Source organism: Theropithecus gelada, chromosome 1 (genome assembly GCF_003255815.1).
Source record: "Theropithecus gelada isolate Dixy chromosome 1, Tgel_1.0, whole genome shotgun sequence".
NCBI lineage: Eukaryota > Metazoa > Chordata > Mammalia > Primates > Cercopithecidae > Theropithecus > Theropithecus gelada.
The window spans coordinates 89,626,027-89,648,537 of record NC_037668.1 but is presented as its reverse complement, the minus strand read 5'-3'; the positions used below and the strand labels follow the sequence as shown (position 1 = coordinate 89,648,537).

At 37.1% G+C, this 22,511-nt stretch overlaps 1 protein-coding gene and 1 non-coding gene across 4 annotated transcripts in view; both read right to left on the bottom strand.

Annotated features, from left to right (window-relative positions):
• Positions 1-22,511, bottom strand: part of PATJ (PATJ, crumbs cell polarity complex component) — a 419,471-nt gene that overhangs the window by 300,340 nt on the left and 96,620 nt on the right. For all 3 annotated transcript variants that reach the window (XM_025398758.1, XM_025398765.1, XM_025398774.1), the window contains exon 18: positions 51-260. In XM_025398758.1, coding sequence (XP_025254543.1) covers positions 51-260 — 210 coding nt within the window. The remainder of the gene's footprint in view (positions 1-50; positions 261-22,511) is intronic.
• LOC112615658 lies at positions 3,684-3,788 on the bottom strand. The gene has a single exon (XR_003117434.1). It is a non-coding gene; the product is annotated as a U6 spliceosomal RNA (small nuclear RNA).

Genomic DNA, 22,511 nt, shown 5'->3' with positions numbered 1-22,511 from the left:
TAACTGTTGCACTATTATTACTTCCTATATTAACAAAATACAACACTCACCACCAATGGCTTACAGATGCCAAGGCGTACTATGCCTGGCGGCACAGCTTTCAGTATTTCCACAGCTTCGGCAAGTGAGGTGTTGTCCAAACAGTATTCATTGACTGAGACCAGGCGGTCTCCAGGTAATAGTCCCCCACTTCTTTCTGCTACACCATCTGCTACCAGGGAGCGGATCACAATCACTGATCTTGTAGAATCTAAAGGGTCCTATGAATCGAGCAAAGAAGAAAGATGAGTCCATGCACTGAAAATAAATATGCAGCCTTAGGACAGCTTGAGTTGACTGATGAATCTTATTTGACCACCTACTTCATGTGTCTGGCACTCTGGTGATAATCTTCTAAACAGGTAAAAATAAACTAAAATCTCACTCTAAGTCAGGTATGGTTGTACACCTCTGTACCATCCCAGCTTCTTGGGAGGCTGAGGTGGGAGGCTTGTTTGAGCGCAGGAGTTTGAGATTAGCCTAGGCAATATAGCAAGACCTTCTTGCTAGAAAAAGTTTTTTTAATTAAAAAAATTAAAAGGCCAGGTGCAGTGGCTCATGCCTGTAATCCCAGTACTTTGGGAGGCAGGAGGATCACTTGAGCCCAGGAGTTCAAGACCAGCCTGGACAACATGACAAAATCCCATCTCTGCAAAATATACAAAAATTAGCCAGGTGTGGTGGTGTGTGTTTGTAGTCCAAGCTACCTGGGGGGTGGAGCAGGGGTTGCTGAGGTGGAAGGATTGCTTCAGCCCAGGAGGTCAAGGCTGCAGTGAGCTGTGGTTCAGAACTCACTGCAGAGCTGTGGTGACACAGCAAGACCCTGTCCCAAAAAATGAATAAATAAAACATCACGCAAATATCAGGTTATATCAAGGTGAAAATATAATCTTAACAATTTCAGTGGCATGTCTGAGTGCCCAAAATATATAGACTTCCTGTTAAAATTTTTGGTGATTGATATTTGGTTGGACCATAAGAGGTCTGGGAACAGTTGGGCAAGATTCTCTGACATTCTCAAGCACAGTCATATGATGGACCCAAGATAAGCCTGTCTGTTACTCCTCCAGAGTCATAAGTAAGCTCCAAGAAAAGCATGAACATAATCACAAATATAAAACGGGAAATGATACTCCGTTCTTATACCTTCACAGTAGTACAGAATCCTATAAAATCATGCAAATCCAGAAAAGACATGGAAACCATGGAAGATTCTACTGTATTTTAAAAAGTATATTTATAAATAATGTGACCTAAAATTATGATATAGAACCCTTAGGTCACAACTATTCCAATACATAGTTAAATATGAATTTATGAACAAAAGCAATGTACAGATCTTTCGCCCATTGGGAGGACCCCATATTTCTTGATATTAAACACTGAGGACAACATTGACATTCAATACACCTGGTTAAAAAAAACCAATTTATATCTCCACTATTGTTTTTTAATTTAACAAACTGATATATAGCACTTACTGTAGGTTGGGCTTGACAATCACTAATTTACCTAATCCTTACATCTCCAGGATGTAGGCAGATTTATTGTCTGTGTTTTACAGATGAGGAAACCGAGGCTCAGAAAGTTAAGGGAACTAGCCAATATCGCCCAGCGTATATGTGGCAGAGCCAGGATCCAACCAGGCAGCCTAGCTCTTAAGTCCTTACTCTTGACCACCTCACTCTGCAGCTTGCTCTGCATAGTAATGGTCAGAAGAAATGGGAAACAAAGAGTAGTAAATTGAGAAAAAAGAAATATTCATATGGCCATCTTATGATTGAGCAGAGTCTCTTAATTTGTCTTAACGGTGGAGGTGTACAGCACTATTACAGAACTTTTAACCTAGCAAGGGGGAGAAAAAATAATGACATCCTAAACACAGCAGCATTCACATTGGTTTCTCTATGCTTCTCCCATTACTTCATTATGCACATGCTGTTCCACAAGGCAAGATATTGTAACCTGAGATTCTACTACTCTAGCCTCTCTTAAACCCTTCCAGAGAAAGTAGAGAAAAACTGCTAGGTTTTGTGTGGGAATTATAAAACTTTGGAATTAGCAAAGTAAGAATTTGCCAAGTTCCCGGCTATGTCTGTTTGAAGTGGCTGATGATTCTTTTGAAGTTTTCTGATCCAGTTTTCTATGCCTTTGTGTTTCAGACATCAGGGTTCATTTTCAAAGTACTGCATGGAATTTTAACCAAATATGCCATATTTAAATCAACAAAGGCTACACAGCTAATTCCTTGAAGAATGTCTTCAAATGTAACTTATTTTGGTTTTTGCAACTAACCTTGCCTTTCTACCCCCAAGCCAAGAGACTCTTCAAAATTTTCTTACATGCTCTGATGTATAACACCACATATTTATGAAGAGGATTAAAAGTAAAAAAGAGTCCAGGGAGCTCACTAATAAAATACTGTTAAACTATAATTACACCAGTATTTTCAAGTAGAGGGAGCTATTGCATAGGAAGAGAACAGAAGAGAATCAAAAAGTACAGTGGCGTATCAGCAGGCAATCGACGTGGTAATATAAAAGAGCTGTCTATTTTGTCACTGGCAACCATGAATCACAACACACTTTTCATCCTGAAATATGAAACCATTACATTTTAAGTTTGACACACTAATAAATAAGCTGTACAATTATTTCCTTCATTTAGGATGTCAGTTTTTGATGAAAGGCTTTTTTATTGGGGGGAGAAGGGAGACTACATAATAGCTTATTCCTCTCATGAAATGCACAGCAGTTAACATTACTTCATATTATTAATTTCTACACTTTCTTAGAGAAAACTGCAAGAGCAAAATATACCAAAAGCAAATAAATGGTTGTACTAAGTTGTTTGTGAACTTGAACAATCTCTGCAGTTTCATATAACACCAAAATTTTAAAATACTATTTTTAACCCAAATAGGTGAGGAGGTTTTCAAAATGCAACCCATTGAATTGATAATTTAGGAACATTTTAAAGGAAGATTCCCCAGAAGGAAATGGAAATAGACTTCTACCCTTGAAAGGTGAACATATTTCCCTTATTGCCAGAAAAGTCATTGTAAGTACTAATTTACACAAAGTGAGGCCTTCTTTAGACCTCAAACTAGTGACAGGTGTGCTTGCTTACTAAAATGTATTCAGGTTTAGACCACTAGTTATGCTAAACAATAAATCCAATCTACCACCCCTTTTCCTGGATGACAGAACCCAAAGGCAGCTTCTTTGTTATTTGGGGGGCAGGGAGGGGACAAACTAGCCACCTCTGAAGATGCCCCATTATGTATAATCGCTGCTTCATTTTCTATGATGACTTTTCTGCCTCTGATTTCCCACATAGCTGAATGAAATCGCTTTAATGAGTAACAGTCATTTCCTTTCATTTCCTTTACATCACATGTAGCAGCCACCCTATGGAAAAACAGCAGCTGCTACTGCCTACTGGGGTGGCTGCTATTCTTGAGGCTTTGCTGCATAAAAATGCTCAAAAACCAGCCTGACTCAGGCTGCTTCTCATCAGAAAGGTCGATTTTCTGAAAATACAGTGTACGACATTATGTGCATGTTATAGCAAACAAAATGTTATAGAGATACTTCTCAAAACCCTTACCCAACCCTGAGACCCCCAGGCATATTTACATAGATATATATATGAAGCGCTTCACAAAGGTGCATGTTATTCTTGCACGAGGGTCACACTAATGATCTCTGTATCACTACAATTTTAGTATATATGCTGCCAATGTGCACACCCCCAGTAGCACCTTGCTGAAATTATTTTAACTGTCTTCCTACTAAAAACAAAGTCTCCATCAGTTTTTATCACCTTTCATCATAATTTCAAAATCTCTAATATTTCTTCTTTTGGTAGATAACACTGCAAAGAACATTGTATTTAAGAATCAAGATGCTGCTTTAGACTAAATAGCCAATAGAGGGCACTAGAGACCAATCATAGAACATGAGAAACGTACTATGCGAGCCATTCTCTTCAGAAGGAATTTTCTTCTTCATTATTCAAAAGGTTTATATTATTACACACACTGTAACAGTGTCCCGTATGTTTGGTTCAACCCATTTACTTCTGAAAGTTGTACCCTACACCTCTTTTTTTTTTTTTTTTTTTTTTGAGACAGAATCCCTCTCGGTCACCCAGGCTGGATTCTCGTGCCTCAGCCACCCGAGAGCTGACATTACAGGTGTGCGCCGTCACTCCCAGCTAATTTTTGTATTTTTAGTAGCGACGGGGTTTTGCCATATTGGTGAGGCTGGTCTCGAACTCCTGGCCTCAACTGATCCTCCTGCCTCGGCCTCCCTATATCCTCTGAGTGGCATCAGCATATACCCAAGAGTTCCGTTCTCCCCCTCACCCCTCCATTGAGTGGCTCACTAAGGCATGTCAGTTTTTTTATCTCAGCCTTTTATCTTTTCTGATTCTTCCTTTCCGTTTCCACTGCCACAGCCTTGGTTCAACTTCTCGTGATTTCTGAGCAGCTGCTACAGTTTCCTGATAGGTCTACCTGTCTCTAATCTTGCCCCCATGAGTCAATTTTCTACAGAGATAATAGAACCATCTTTAAAAATAAAAAGGTGATTATAATTCCTCCTCTGCTTAAAATACTTCAGGGACACCTACTGCCTTCAGGATAAAGTCCTAACTCCTTTATTCTTCATGGAAGGAAAATCCTTCAGAACTGCAGTTCTGTCTCGTCTCTCACTCTCCCCACACATACCACTGCCTACTCCCATTTACCCAACACTTTATCCCAGGTATTGTGAAATGGAAACTCAGGTATTGTGAAAGGCCTCGTCATGCTGCATGGCATAATGCAAGTCATTCCCTCAGCCAGGAATGCTCTCCCTGACCCACTGCCACTTGTCTAGACTTTGCCACCAGAGTCAGCTCAAGTGTCTCCTCCAATGAGAAGCATTCCCTTACTCCTTGAAGACCCAAGCACTTCCTACTCGGTGACATCCCTAAACCTAAAAAGAACTTCAATTACAGCATTATTTATCATAATATATTTCCTTTACTGTTTGACCTTCTAGAACTAGTTTGGTCTTCCTGTCAGATGTATCTACAGCTTGTTGCATTTTCTTCATTAAAATACTTTTTACATTTTACTGAAATTATTGTAAATGACTTCCTTTAAATTACTTCCTACTAAAAGTAAGCTTTATGAGACCAATAATGTGTTTGCTTATTTTTTTGCTGGATTTTTCAGGGCCTACTACAATGCTCGTCACGGAGAAGGCACTGAAGAGTAGTTAAAATGTTGAATGACTGTCTATTTAGTTTCTCTCTTCCCACGGGGCGACAAGTACACCAAAAGCAAAAGCCACATCGCATCATATAGGAATAACAACAACAGCTGGTAACACACACTAAGCTCTTGCCATACCAGGCACTGTTCTCAGAATCTTACTTACTTGAATCCATTTAATCCTCACATCATCATGAGGTAGGTACGTACTATCATTATCCTCACTTTCCTGGTGAGGAAATTAAGAAAAATTAAATAGCTTAACCAAAGCACAATGGCTGGTAAATGGCAGAGCCAGAAATTAAGCCAGCCAGTCAAATCCCAGAGTTTGTGCTTTTAGCCACACTAAGCGATGCTGCTTCTCTAACTTTAGTATTTGCTAAATGAATGAAGTGTTGAAAGAAGACAAATATGTTAGAAGATATTTTTAATCATCTTACCAAAGTATATAAAACTGAATCCCTTAAATATCGCACTTGGCCACTAGAGGTTCATGTTTCAGTACCTAGCAGATGAAAAGTTAGAGGGTACAGAATGTGCAGCATGCCTGCATGTACAGGTAAAACGTGCATTTGTTTGCCAAATTTCAATGCACAGTTGCTTTCTCAAGAATCCATTGATTTGGTGGGCATAAGAAGACTTTTACACGAACAAATTCAAACATGTGATAATCATTATGCCCAAATGGATGGGATTCAAAGTTTCTGACGTGTCCATAAAATGTATTATATGAATATTTGTGTACATTCCCAAAAATCAAAGAGACCAGATTTCACATAAGCTAAGGCAGAGTGCAGGAGCATCACCTGGAGCGGAGAGGTGGTTCAGCGGAAATGGGCTCTGTCAGACAGAGACATCAACTCGAAGATGTGGAGAGTTCTAGCCGTGAAACTGCTCCAAAACCTAGATTACAAATCCAAGCTACCATGGCAAACTCAGTGAAAAGACATGAAGCAGAGAGCGTGACATAAAGAGGAGACAGAAGGAATTAACAAGAAAAGTGTCATAGGTAATAAACTGGCAAATGCATTAGTAAGAGGCTTTTAGGAAATAAGAACAGGAGATATATACCAGGAATTGTTCTAATATTTAACATTGATATGCTTTGCAGTATTACCCCAATAAAGAAACACAAGGTGTAACAAAGACTTAACTACATTCAAAATGAAGAATATCTTTTGCGTTTGTTTGTTTTTAAAAAAATATATTCTGTATGTAACGCTCAAACTTTTAAAGACATTAAATAACAGGATAGGAATTTAAAGACCACACAGCAGGATGGCAAAGAGATGGATCATAGTTTATTTCCTTTGATAATTTTGACTCTTAGTGTCAACTGAGTGTATTAAATATAAAGTTGGTCAACTAAACTCATGAGAGGAAATATGGTTAATTCATAGAGTCTTTTTTTTCTTTTTTGAGACAGGGTTTCACTCTGTCACCCAGGCTTGAGTGCACTGGCACAATCACAGCTCAGTGCAGTCTCAACCTCCTGGGCTTAAGTGATCCTCCCACCTCAGCCTCCTGAGTAGCTGGGACCACAAGTGCACACCACATTCAGCTAAATCGTTTTTATTTTTTGTAAAGATGTGGTCTCCCTATATTGCTCAGCAGATCTCAAACTTCTGGGCTCAAGGAATCCTCCCACCTCAGCCTCGCGAAGTACTGGAATTACAGGCATGAGACACCATGCCGGCCTAATGTATATAGTCTTAATAGTATGTTATTAAAGTTCTAGGCTGTGTTGTATAGTTCACCACACCAAAATACCTGCTCTACAGCTGTATTACAGAGGTCCTTCACAAGGATGAAATGATTCCAAGGAAGGACTAGCAAAACAACTTCAATCAACTGTGAAATAGAAAGTACTCTACTAGTGAAAAGAAACAATCCACTAACCAATGAATTCCATGCTATAGCACATATCATTATAGAACTAGGCTTTCAGCTTCATTCCACAGATATGTATTTTTATTTCAGTAAGAGAAAGTATGTTTCAAAGATAATTTTAAAGGAACTACACACAAATTTCTGGACAACATGAATAGTTAGCTCTGTAATACTGGATAAGAGAATTATTCCAACTCAGTAATGATCAACTGAGGAAACTATGAAAACAGCAGGTAGCCAAATATTGGCTTCTTGAAAAGTATACTCTTAAATGTGGCCATCATTATTTGAACTAAGGAGTATTAAGTTAAAATCTAAATTAATTAACAGCTAAATAAATTTTCAAAGCAACATCTCAAGGAAGTTGCTAAAATAGAGAATGCAGAAAGAAACCATTAAGTTTAAAAGGGAGACAGTTGGCTGGGCACAGTGTAATCCCAGCCTGTAATCCCAGCATTTTGGGAGGCCAAGGTGGGAGGATCGCTTGAGTCTAGGAGGTTGAGACCACCCTGGGCAATACAGTGAGACTTTGTCTCTAAAAAACATTAAAAATTAAATAAAAGGGATGCAACTATTTCATTCCAGAGGTAGGCAAAAGGAGGAACTGGGTACAAAGAGGCAAAGGAAAGGTTCTTTTATACACATGCACACACACATACAGATTTATACACCTTAAGGAAAAAGGAAAACAGTGATCTGCAGAAGCTCAGTGGCACAGCTAGCATGAATTAAAATTTCCATTGTGAGGAATGTCAGAAAACAAGAATTCCAAGATTTTTAAAAAGGAGAAAAGATATATAAGAGAGAAAGACAATGAAGACAGATATTCAGCCCATTAGTGTTAGGATGAGCGTGGATTAAAAGAGGCGAGTTTTGAGACCCAGCTTGGTCCACACCTGGATGTGTACAGTTTCACGAGTGTCTTCATTTCTCTGAGTCAGTTTCCTCACAAACATAAAATGAAAAAGTTGGATACATGAGTTATGATCCCTTCTCTCAACTCTAAAATCCTATAACTTAATTTGACAGAGTATCTTGACTCAAATTTGTTCCTAGTTTCTACCCAAACATTCACAAAACCACTATAAAAAGTAAGGAAAGATAGAAGTTAATTCAAAACAATGCATCAGCAATGAAATTGATGTACATTTTCGTTACAAAACTCAAAAAGGGCATTTACTATATAAAAAAAAAAAGAACAACAAAATACATACGACAGCATGTGTCCTTTTTTGATAAGATATATCTTAAAACACCTTTTCTTTTTCCTTTGCCATTTTCAGAGCAACGAAAGTCATGTCAGGAACCATTAGCTGAATTAAAATCACAAGAACAGTTCTGGTTTAAAACAACAGGGTATAATTAACAATTTCAAAAGACTGTCTTCTGATTTGACCAATAAGCTAAGCATTTACTTTTGGGAAAGAGAAATAAATGTATTTATAGTGAATGCAAAGCAACAACTAATTGATTCTAATGAATAATGAGCAAGCTATCTTATCTAAATCCAACTCCATGTTTAACTATTTTATAATATAGCAAAGTATTACACTAATCATACCAATTACCACAACACCATCACGTTCAAAGTAAGTGCCCACAAAGTACATTCAGTCCACTCAAGATAGATTAAACTGATACGGTTCCTGGCTCCTTGTGTCTTATTACTTCCTAAATACTATTAGGCAGTAAGAACAGATTTTTCCACACATCAGACATAGAACTAAACAGTCCCAGAGCTGCACAGTAAGCACAGCACAGAAAGCAATAAAAAGTAAAATAGAAGTGAAGTGGACAAAGGAACTTGCTAAAAGATCAAACTATATTCGCAAAAGGAATAAAAAGTACATAAGCTTGCACATACTTTTATCCTATAAAGTTTAGTACTTTAAAAACCTATTTTAAGCACAATATTTTAAATGGTTTAACCAGCAGTCCCATGGAAATCACTTCTTGAAGACTATTCCTTTCTCATAACCCTTCTGGTCTCCTGCTGAATAACTTGTTTGTATATTAGATACATTCCTTGGATGTTTCATCTCTTGAAAATTTTATGTCATGCTGTAATTGTTTATGTGGTTACCAGTCAGTCCTGGTCCAGGACTTTTGCTAGTTGTAAGGAAAACAAAACAAACCATACAACTATCCTTTATCTAAAAGTCCCATCATCTTGCTGAAATGCCTGAGGTTCTACCAGGCACACAGTAGTACTCAAGTATAACTAAAATTACATTAGTTGTGGCCAGGTGCAGTGGCTCATGCCTATAATCCCAGGGCTTTGGGAGGCCAAGGCGGGCAGATCACTTGAGACCCAGAGTTTGAGACCAGCCTGGCCAACATGGCGAAACCCCATCTCTACTAAAAATACAAAAACATTAGCCAGGCATGGGGGTGCACACCTGTAATCCCAGCTACTCACGAGGCTGAGGCAGGAGAATTGCTTTAACCCAGGAGGTTGAGGTTGCAGTGAACCAAGATAGCACCACTGTACTCCAGCCTGGGCAACAGAGTGAGACTCCCTCTCAAAAAATAACAAAAATTATATTAGTTGAAATGTGAATATACTTAACACTACTGAACTATTCATTTAAAAACAGTTAAGATGGTAAATTTTATGTTAAGTGCACTTTACCATTTTTATAAATGTAGAATATGAATTTATAAATAAGAAATACTCCATTATCTTCCAGAAAAAAATTGTATTAGTTGAAAGTCATTATGACGCAGGGAAAGTGTAGACATATAAAAACTTAAAAGCTTTGCAAATACTGATTTTGGAATTTAACTTTCCAAACAAATCACTGTCAACTTAACCTAAACACAAATACTAGCTGAATGATAGTGATCAAGTTGTTTAACCGTGAAGATTTAAGTTTTTCATTTGTAAATGGAAATAACAATAGTACAGATTTCACAGTTATTAAAAGTGTTCAACAAGGCATGTAAAGTGCTTAGTAAGTCCATAGTAATCACTTCATAGTAATAATTTCTTTTCCATCATAATTCTCATGGTAATATTATTATTATAATAACATTACTATTATTACTATTACCATGAGAATTATGGTGGAAAAGAAGTTAAAAGGACATACGGGTTTGAGGAGTTAAGTTTCCATCCCATTTACTGCCTTCTAAATTCAACTGAGCATATGTGACTTAGACCAACAGTACTATCAGCTGCTAAACCCCTCACCTCGTGATGTTACATTCAAATATTAAAAAATGAAAACACAGGGTTGAATCTATGCCCTCCAGATATTCAGATCTATAACCTCTTGAGTGCACAAAGAGAGGCTCAGAACAGCATGGCATCCTCAGTCTTCATTCTCCCTGAGCAGACACTGTAAGATGGGAGCCATCTCTAGACTGGGAGATTGCCTGACAACACAGCCATGTCAGAGTGACAGGATGCCCTTCATTCTTTAGAAAAGATTCTGCAGGGTTTTGATCTTTTCTTTTTAATCCTTGAAAGGTCAACCAATGCTGATACACAGCACACAGTATGTAGAATTAGAATTAAAACTTTGCTAACTTTGAAACTGTACAGGAAAAAGGCAAGGAGTCCTGCTAGGAAATCCAAGGTAAAGCACACAGTTTATACTCTCAGGTGGCAATAAATACATAAATAAATAAAAATTATGTCAGTGAAGAGCTTTGGCCAGGTGAGAGGAGTAAAGGCAAGGGATCACAAGGCTTCAAGAATAATCTGAAGAAAAGTTTTTAAAATTATGTTAAGTATGTCTCTTCAGAAAGACAACATAATTAGAAATTTCTATTGCCTTTCAGTTGAGCCATAATTATGAAGAATTAGTATTGTTTTTGGTCTACAGATTATACCTGACAAAACCACAGACTCAGGAGCTCAGCTCCACTTACTAACTGGGTAGTCATGAGCGAACTCCTTAACCTCAGCATCAGTTTTCCTTATCCATAAAACAAGGATGACTACAGGACCTATAGCTTGGAGGTTGTAGAGAAGATTCAATCAGTCAATATACCTAAAGTGTTTTAAACAATCCCTGACACAGAGTACAGTAGTCCCCCCTTATCCATAAGGAATACGTTTGAAGACCCCCAGTGGATGCCTGAAACCACAGATAGTACCAAGCCCTATATATACTATGATTGTTCCCTTACATACATACCTATTGTATTAGTCAATTTTCACAATGCTATAAAGAACTACCTGAGACTGGGTAAATTATAAGAGAAAAGAGGTTTAATTGACTCACAGTTCCGCATGGCTGTGCAGGGTGCCTCAGGAAACTTACAATCATGGTGTAAGGCAGAGGGGAAGCAAGGCACATCTTACATGGCAGCAGGAGAGAGAGAGAATGAGGGGGGAGCTGCCACACACTTCTAAACCATCAGATCTTGTGAGAACTCACTCATTATCACAAGAACAGCATGGGGGAAACCTCCCCCAATGATCCATTACCTCCCACCAGGTCCCTCCTCTGACACATGGGGATTATAATTTGAGATGAAATTTGGGTGGACACACAGAGGCAAACAATATCACCTATGATAAGGATTAATTTATCAATTAGGCACAGTAAGAGATTAATAAAATTAATGACAATAATAAAAAAGAACAAGTATAACAATATACTGTAATAAAATTTATGTGAATATGGTCTCTCTCACAAATAGCTTAGTATTTTCAGACTGCAGTTGACCGTGGATAATTGATGCCATGGAAAGTGAAACCTCAAAAAAGAGGGAACTGTAAGCAGTACATAACTGTTAGCTAGTAAACCATGTGGCCATGTTTTCCAAAGAAGAAATCAGAACACAAAGTTTTCAAAGGATTTTTCATTAAAAGAAATAAAATTTGAAAGTTAAGGAAAATATTAAGCAATTCAGTTGCAAAAGAAAATAAAGACATGAAATCAGGACTAACTTATTAATTCTGGGTTATTCACTGTGGCTGGAATGTCGAATCCCTTACTGTCCACACAGCAGACCTCAATTTCCCCTGAGGCCTCTCTGGATCCCAAGAAATAACATTCAGTGACTCTTTTAGTCTTACTTTCACCATTGTTAAAATTACAACATGTTGTACAGAGCTGTGACCAAGTCTGTTCTCTTTATTAATGTTGTAATATATGCTTATTTGTCCACTGTCTGTCTACTCCAAATTGAATTTAAACTCCATGAGGACAGACTTCATCTAATTTGTTCACTCCTAGCTCCCCAGTGCCTAGAACAATGCCTGGAAGAGGAGATGCTCAGCAAACATTTATTATATATAGGAGCATATCTTTTCATTTTTATAGTCTCCATACTGACTCAAATCTTTTAAAGGTGAGAATGAATAACAAGCATAACAAATCTCTACCCAGATTCTATCTTTGAAAATCTTCATCATCATCCTTTTTCAGTAAATACTGATTATTTTGTGTTAAGAAAAGCACAGGCATTTATATGCTTTTTTTTTTTTTTTTTTTTTTTTTTTTTACTCTGTCACCCAGGCTAAAGTGCAGTGGTGTGTTTGCAGCTCACTGCAGCCTTGAATTCCTGGGCTCAAGCCTTCCGAGTAGCTGGGACTACAGTTGCACATCACCATGCCCGGCTACTTTTTTTTGGTTTTGTAGAGACAGTGAACTCCTGGCCTCAAGTAATCTTCCTGCCTCAGCCTCCCAGTGTTGGGATTACAGGCATGAGCCAACACACCCAGCCTATATTCATCTTTTTATTTAGTCTTGTAACCTTATAAAGCAAATATTACTTCTATTTTAGATATTGTCATTTTAGTAAACAGAGAATAAGAAAGACTAACAAGCTTGCCAAAGTCCCAGGAGTATATCCAGAATGCAAACCTGGACATTTGGGCCCTTTCTGACTCGTAAGCTAGTCCTCTTAACCACACCGTATGTTCACTGCTGTACTGATAAACGTAATATCAGATTAAAATAAAATACAGAGGAAAGGGCTGAAAGGGAAACTTGAGCCCTAGAATTGGTGTGTAAGAATCAGCCAGTCAAGTCAATCTGCTTTCAAGCATCATTCACAGACTAGACGTTTGGTACCAGAATGAGGCAGCACCACTTCCTGGCACTCACTGGGACAGCCTGGCTTTTCTGGATCACTGCCTGCTCCAAATGACACTCATAAACAGGGCGAAGCAGCACAAATCATCACGCCTTGAACAAGATTCCCAATACCTAGTTGTTAATCTGATTCAATCACTCTGGCACACTCTAGGGAGGTCTATGACTTAATCTACTACCATGGTTCTTAATACTGGCATCACACTCAAGTGGGAACTCCAAAACACACCCATTGCTACAGGTAGAAGACTGATGATGAAACACCTCTGGGGACCGAGTTTCTTCTTTAGATGAACGATTCCTATTCCTTTCTTTTTCTTTTTCATTTTTTTTTAAATAGTTGTTGAGACAGATGCATAGCCAGGCTAATACTCACTCACTTCCTGGAATATCTTGAGCACTTTGCAGGAGAGAGGTGATTACCAGGTATGGCAGTAAAGCTGAGCACCTTTGCGCTCACATTTTAGCTCTCCGTGGCCATTCCAGAAACACTGATATTTATAGTTTGGCCATGTCTGAAACACTCATTAAAGGTAATACAGCAGATTCACCATCTTCAGGATCCTCTTCTCCTCAGCAATGCCTTCAAGTATGAAGCAGAAACTGTCATGGATAAACATGTGTTAAAAGGAAAACTACCCTATGAGAAAGCTGACAAGCATTTGCTGCTTGCCTGTTATTCTCTTTTGCCCCTACTAGACACAATGGGATTTTTTGCCAAATTCGTATTCCAAAGCCATGAAATCCCTGCAAAGTTCAACATCAGGCCTGACTTAAGATCTTTGAGGCCTCCTGCTAACTTCATCCCCCTGCAGCTGCCTCACTAAGGCAAGCTTTTGATCTGTACTATCTGGATTTCAAGCTGATATACACACAGCCCCTTTGATCTCTTATTAAGTGGCTTCTGGTCTCCTGATGCCTTTAGTCTTGCTGCACTGAGGTTTTTGGAAGTCAGTCGTCATCCTGAGCACACTACAAACTGCACACACCAGGAGTGGGCTCCCTTCATTCACCCACTTCGTAGGCTTGAAAAGTAATATTTAAGCCATGAGAGAATTTCCCCAGTAGCCACAATCAATCCACTCCATGAGCACACTACTAAGAATTATTTTTCAAATGAAGCAGCTTAAAATGATTTAAAGGATACAGAACTTTCCCATAGAGGGAAAGGAAGCAAATCCTCTGTGAAAAGAAATCTTCAGCCCAGTTGGCAATGGAACTTACAGTACTTTGATACTAATAAAAATAAACGTGGATAGGAATCAGGGATGGGCAAAAAGTAGCCTTTATCAGTTCCCCTAAGTTCTGTCAAGCAAAAAGTGACCTTTAAATGCAGCCGTGTGGTTTGTTTAAAAGTAAGGCATACGATATATCTGCAAGACTACAGATACTACCATTAGTAGCAGATCGACTGCATTTTGCTTAGTACCAATATCTTACATGTGTGACGCGGACCCAAGAGCTCTTAAAAAAAAAAAAAAAAAAAGGCAAGAGGAAAAAAAAACCCAGATGTCAGTGGCCATGTTATAAGATCCCTTGAGCATTAAAGTGAAACTGTATAATAACTTATAGTACACGCCTATGCTTTATATTTTAGATTCTGGAAATAATATGGTTTCATACCTGACTTTATAGCATTACCACTCTATATACTACTAATGTGTTAAAATTATGTCGATATCTATCAAATGCTAAATCCTACATTCTGTAAACTGATTAGCTAAGATGAACATGAAGATAGTAGGCATGAACAGGCTATTGAACACTATATACTGATATTAGCATTTACTCAAATTCTCAAAACTCTTGGTAAAAATTAAAGCCCTAATCCCCTCCCCCAACCCCACCACTTTAAAGGTAAATTCTCTAATAAACAAAAGTAAAACAAGATTAAAATTTGTGGAAGAAGAAATAAATAAATAAATAAATAAAATTTGGTGAAAGAAATAGAAATAGAGTTTGGGGCACTAATACCATAGTCTGAATGTAAACACTTTATGCCCACTTAGCTACAAAGGCCAATAAATTAATTACTGCCATATATAAAGTTGAAACAAAATTGATAGTTATATATTGCTATCACTTAATCTGTCCACATCATAGGAAACCATTAGCAAATTCATGAATTACACACCTGCTTATACTATCTTCCATGAGAATTATCTGAACAAAGAAATAACTCTACATAAGAAAGGATCCATTTTAAGTGGTCTAAATATACGTGAGTCTCACAAACTGTTAAATGCAAGCTATTTGGTAAATATGTACCAAAATTTAAAAAGATATAGTATGCTCTTCTGATGAGCAATTCCACCTCTAGGAATTTATCACCTACCTATCACAAGATTTATTCCTACCTTTTAACAAAAGAGTATCACAAAAATATCCACTAAAGCCCTACTTAAAATACCCACCAACTGGGTACAGAAGGCTGATGAAATAAATTATTGTACATCAACAATAAAAATACTATCTAGTCATTAAAAAGAAGTAGCTCTATAAATACCTAAATGAAAGAGCGTATAATTTTAAGAAAAAAAATACAGAGCCTTTAAAGTGTGTATATAATCCATTTGACATATAATCCATTTATATGTCAAAATTTTTAAAAAATTAACAAGTACTATTACTTATATAACCATGTATATATAAAATGTTTCTGGAAGGATGGACAAGAAAAACAGAGGTTTTTTACCTGGAAGAAGTAAGGGATTATGGTCGGAGGTAGATTTACTTGTCACAGGATATCTTTACACACCTTTGAATTTTTATGCCATATGTACGTATTACCTATTTTTAAAAAATTTTCAATGTGCTCAGAAAGTCATTCTGTTGTGCATAGGATAAGGAAAAAGACAATTAAAGACATACATAAAATGTATACAATCCCTTCCTACAACTTTTATAAATCTTTTTAAAAAGAGAATTCTAATAGAGTTAACAGGCAGTCAAAACTACACACTAAATGTTTTGCACAAATATTAAGACATACTATATTCGAGACTCAGTAACACTGCAATATTTTATATTTTGGTTTTATAACCCATTTCCTCTTTTAAGAAAAATTAATAACTGTCAATTTTTATAGGGAGAAATATTTCCACTATTCTCTCTAATGAGTCGCTGTTTGGCTTTGATTTCAAACAAATTTTTAAAGCATTACTAACAGTATTTACATATGAATCACCTCCCAATGGCTATGTTATTATGATTTCTATTTTTATCTCTCTCAGACTTTGAGAGAGATAAAAATAGTGTTTCAAAAATATCTGCTTTGGCAAAAATTGAGTCATTCAAGAGGGGAGAGGAATGAGCAATAGGATGTAGGAGGGAGGAGAATTATTGGTTAATAAATTTTATCTTCTAAATCACTGAAATTCAAAAAGTACCAAGGATGGCAATATCATGGCTAATGTTCAAAAATTGGCTAATGTCAAACATTTCCAGTGAATTATAATCATGAGGGGTTATTCAAAGTTCAACATAAATCAAAACACCAGAAAATATCTACTTGCCATGTTTAATTTATAAGGTCAACTGAAGGTAAAATCCATACAGTTCTAATTTTTTTTCAAGCTTTTTGGTAGAAATTAAGAATTACAGACTCGTGGACTACCTAACAATTGTTTCATTATTGAACATTAACCCACAACAAATTACTTACACTAGTTTAGGATTCTTAAACTTGCAATGATTATCTTCTGAAGCAATAAAACTAGCTCTTACACAATGCATATGAGCACACTATATTAATTTTTAATACTTGCTAAACTTTCATATAAGCATGAAAAATGAGAATACTATCTAGTAGCTTAGTTTTTAAGATATGAAATTTTTCACAAGCTGAAAAAACAGAAAGGTCTTCTGTAATAAATTTACTATGCCCTATAATAACATGCACATGGAAATAGCACTCACAAAGAAAAGAGCAGTATAGTATGATGGTTAAAGGCATAGACCTGGTGGAGGAGGAGGCGGCGGAAGAAAAAGAAAGAAAAAAAAAAGACCTGGGGCCCAACTGCTTCAGTTCTACCATATACTACCTGTATGAACTGGACTAATCACTTAAGTTTTCTGTGCCTCCATTTCTTCACTTCTCAAATGACAACAATAAGAGTATCTCTTTCATATGGTTCATGTAAGGAATACATAACCTAATATATGTACAGCAATTAGAACATCACCTGGCACACAGTAAACACTCAATAAATGCTACCTAACATTGGTATTAAAACCAGTGTGAGTATCAGTAATCTTCCACAGAGACAATAGTCTAAGGAATAAAGACATTACACTTAAATACTAGGGAAACAAGACAGAGATAACTAACGTATAATATAAAAACCTCACCTACAAACTGGCAAGAAATTACAGTATAAAAACTTATAACCTAATTTCTGAAGTTTTGTTGTTTAGAAACAGAGTACTCAGTCAAGCCATAATACTCATGCTCTTGACAAATTACATACCATTGTTTGCCATGACACAATCCTCTAAGTCATGACAATGGAGATCAGTGAATCTTCTAATATGGCACACGTAGAGTGGGATTTTAACTAGCCACCATATGAAGTGGCTAGGTATACTTGAGACTAACAGATGTTCTACCCCTGTTCAAATAATAGCCAACAAAGTTACTGCCACAGTACCCTAAGAGCTAAGAAAAAGACTTACAACCTAATCATATTTATTGTCTTCCTTGTTGCTTTCTCTTTTGCCTTTGACCCAATCTAATTCAAAATGCCTTTCATGAAATGAATGTTTGCACTTTGTACTTTGGCCATATGACTGAGTTATAGAACTGTGTATCAGACTCAGCTGATCATTTCAGGTATAAAGGCATACCTCTTTTCTCTGCTCAGTTACACACCTTCCATCAATATTCTGAGTCACTGACCTGTCCGGAGAGCTACCCTATTGTTCTATAGACTAACTCAAGCTCCTTTATCTGCTCACTCATCTTTCCCTTTTTTTTTTTTTTTTTTTAAGACAGTCTTGCTGTCTCCCAGGCTGGAGTGCAGAGGTGCAATCTCAGCTCACCATAACCTCTGCCTTCCAGGCTCAAGGGATTCTACTGCCTCAGCCTCCTGAGTAGCTAGGATTACAGGCGTGCACCACCATGCCTGGCTAATTTTTATATTTTTTAGTACAGACAGGGTGTCACCATGTTGGCCAGGCTGGTCTCAAACTCCTGACCTCAAGCAATCTGCCCACTTTGGCCTCCCAAAGTGCTGGGATTACAGGTGTCAGCCACTGCACCTGGTCTCTTTTCCTAAAGTTTAGTTCAATTTATATAAAAAGCAAACTTCTGGCCAATAATTCACAATTGGGTAATTCACATATGGCTCATCAAGAATTGGCTGCATTTTAGAATGCAATTTTAAAATTAAATTTAGACTTCACTAAACAAAGATATCTACTTATTAATTTTTCTAATCTAACTAGAGAGTTAAAGAATTGATAGACTACAAACATAGTATGGTGCCATCTTTGAGGACAGTATCAAAAACTTTTGTGTTTATTTTCTAAACTGAATAATTGTTAATACATTTCCATAATAACATAACATTTCCTATTTCCTTACACACTAATTCACTTAATCCACACAATCCTTTGTGCTAGACATTACTATCTCCATTTTATAAACGAGGAGGTACATAAACACCAATGAAATAGATGCATGTTATTTTGTTAGGCTCTTCAAAAAGTTCTTATTCTAGAGAAAAGGCTGTTCATGAGAAAAGTGGTTAACTGAAATGAAATATTCCAAAGCAAATTTTCAATCTCTTCAATAATGCTAAGCAAGCCCTTTACAACCTAAAAGTTCTCTCCCTCTACCAATACTTTCTCTCTGTAGTTAAACGTTTCTGCAGTACTTCTTGTTCTGAACATGCTAGGCCTGGCGGGACAAGAATTTGTCTTGGCCCTCCTCAGCTACCTAATAAATTCATACAGGACACGCCGAATGCAATAATAGCCAGGGATGTGGCCTTTCATGGCTTTTGCTAAACCTTTGACTGGCCTTGCAAAAAATATTTTTGAGCTTTAGAATTTATTACCTAATTACAACAAGGGACGGTATAACTGATTAATTAAGTTGCTCAAAACCAAATTTGAATTGTGTTTACCTGTCATCTAAATGTCATAGTAGATAACAGTTCTAGGTACCACTGACAAATGGTGAAAAATGTGCTGTACACATCTGTAAGTAAACTTAAGACTGACTTAAGAAAAGCATCCAAGTTAGGATTGAAAGTGTTCCCCTCCCCCTGCCCCAAGGTTTAGCTGTAGAAATAAATAAGATGAGCCCTTTAATTTGAATCAAAGTGGTATTTAGGAAATTAAGTAGTTATATTCTACAAGAAGCACAAAGACAAAAAGAATATCTAATCCTTTATTGGCAGAAAATTACTTTATAGAATTTGTACAAAAGCAAATGTCAGTATGTGTGCTGCTGATTGTGAGATAAATGAGAGGAAAAGGAAAATCCTAGAATTTTATAAATTAAAAATAAAATTTCAGGCCGGGCGCGGTGGCTCAAGCCTGTAATCCCAGCACTTTGGGAGGCCGAGACGGGCGGATCACGAGGTCAGGAGATCGAGACCATCCTGGCTAACACGGTGAAACCCCGTCTCTACTAAAAAAAGACAGAAAACTAGCCGGGCGAGGTGGCGGGCGCCTGTAGTCCCAGCTGCTCGGGAGGCTGAGGCAGGAGAATGGCGTGAACCCGGGAGGCGGAGCTTGCAGTGAGCTGAGATCCGGCCACTGCACTCCAGCCTGGGCAGCAGAGCGAGACTCCGCCTCACAAAAAAAAAAAAAAAAAATAAATAAATAAATAAATAAAATAAAATTTCAAAATGCAATAGAAGTTACTAAACATACCTGTAGGAACGCAATGAAGAACAAAAAATTCTGCATTTAGAACTAACTATATATGTTTTTAAGTGTAAAGCTCAGAAGGGGGTTTTCCTGTTAACTAGGGATTAAATTCTTAAGGACCATCTAGTTTTTATTTTCATCCTTTACTGAATTGTTTTTGAGTTCTGAAACATTTCTCTGCCTTAATATGTGCAATATTCAAAATATAAAACCTACATATAATGTCATTTAAGAGCATCAGAGCAACCATTAGGATATAAATATTTATTATATAAGAATGCAAACATATAGATATTCCTACAATAATAGAAATGGAAATATACCTGAATATCTAAGACCACATCTGAAAGGTGTCTTCTAAATTAAATCCCAATTATCAAAATCAATTATTAACAAATTCCCATTAAATGTGTTCATTCAATTCCAGTTAATTTTGGCTAACCTAGGCTGGGCACGGTGGCTCATGCCTCTAATTCCCATTAAATTTGTTCATTCAATTCCAGTTAATTTTGGCTAACCTAGGTTGGGCACGGTAGCTCACGCCTGTAATCCCAGCACGTTAGGAGGCTGAGGCAGAGGAATCACTTGAGGTCAGGAATTCAAGACTAGCCTGGCCAAAATGGTGAAACCCCATCTCTAAGAAAAATAGAAAAGTTAGGAGGACATGGTGGTACGTGCCTGTAGTCCCAGCTACTCAGGAGGCTGAGACAGGAGAATCTCTTGAACCTGGGAGGCACAGGTTGCAGTGAGCCGAGATCATGCCACTGCACTCCAGTCTGGCGACAGAGTCAGACTCTGTCTCAAAACAGAAAAAAAAAAAAAAAAAAGGTCAGGCCTAATTTTGGCTCACCTAAACTTTATTAAATCATTCTGCAAATATTTATTAACCACCTAGTAGTTCTAGATAACTTAGCTACAATGGGGAGGAAAAAAAAGAGTCCCCGCCACTTGTTTTACATACCCTAATATTAAAGTCTATAATATTAATAGACTTTCAAACGCTTAACTGTGTTCAGATCTCTTGATAAATATATTTCTCAAAATATTTGGAATCAACAACTTATCATTCAGTAGTATTCCAAAGAGAAATTCTAAAAAGGAAGAGGGTTATCTGGCACAGAACTATGCCAGCAAAAATGAAATAGATTTCTTTTTCAGTAAATTTAAATCACACTGCCAAAATATAGAATCTAGACCGGGCACAGTGGCTCATGCCTGTAATCTCAGCGCTTTGGGAGGCCGAGGAAGGCTGATCACTTGAGGTCAGGAGTGCAAGACCAGCCTTGGCCAACATGGTGAAATCCCATCTCTACTAAAAATACAAAAATTAGCCGGGTGTAGTGGTGGATGCCTGCAGTCCCAGCTATTCAAGAGACTAAGGCAGGAGAATCACTTGAACCAGGGAGATGGAGGTTACAGGGAGCCGAGATCGTGCTACTGCACTCCAGCCTGGGCGACAGAGTGAGACTCTGTCTCAAAAAAAAAAAAAAAAAAAAAGAATTTAATATTTCTCATATAATGCTCAAACTATTTTTCTTTTAATCTATTCCTGATTGCCTTATTATATTAAATAATTGATTTTTTAATATCACTTGGCATTTTATGTGCTTTAATAGAGCACATTTTGCTTTACTAAACCACAATGTGTTTAGGCAGCACCAAAGCAGTAAAATATGCATCTTAAAAGTTAAGAGATTTCTTGGCAACAATTTTAATTCCCCCAAATAATCAGCATTCTGAATATACGACAGTAACTGGTAGAATTGTATAACATATAGATGTCTTGTTGTGACCTTTTACATCTCCCTCCCCCAAATGTATCAGTAACTTTACCCTAGTTACAACTGGAGTAGCTATAAATATATAAATACATAGATATTATATATTAATATAAATGCAATACATAACTTGACCAAGAACATTTCTATTTATTTAAGCACATTGAAATTAATAGGTAAGCTAAACTATAAACCTTCGTGTGAAGGGGAGGGAGAGGAGAGTACGAATTGGGAACAAATGCTAATGTGTATGGGATTCCTTTTTTGGGTGTTGAAGATGTTCTAAAATTAGAGTGTGGTGATGGTTGCACAACTCTGAGAATATACTAAAAACGACTGAACTGTATGCTTAAAATGGGTGAATTTTATGGTATGTGAAAGATATCTGAATAAAGCTGAGGAACAAAAGTCCTCCATATAAACAAGTTCATCAAGATCCTGTCTCTAAAAGCACCCACAGATATATAACTATTGCTTCCCTTATTGTCCAGTTCCTATATAATTAATCCATCATTTTATTCACTAAGGGAGCTACTAATTTTAAAGATAACAATTGAAAGTAGTTAATATCCCATCTTTGGGATTCAGTTTTGCTTAAGTCAATAGGGG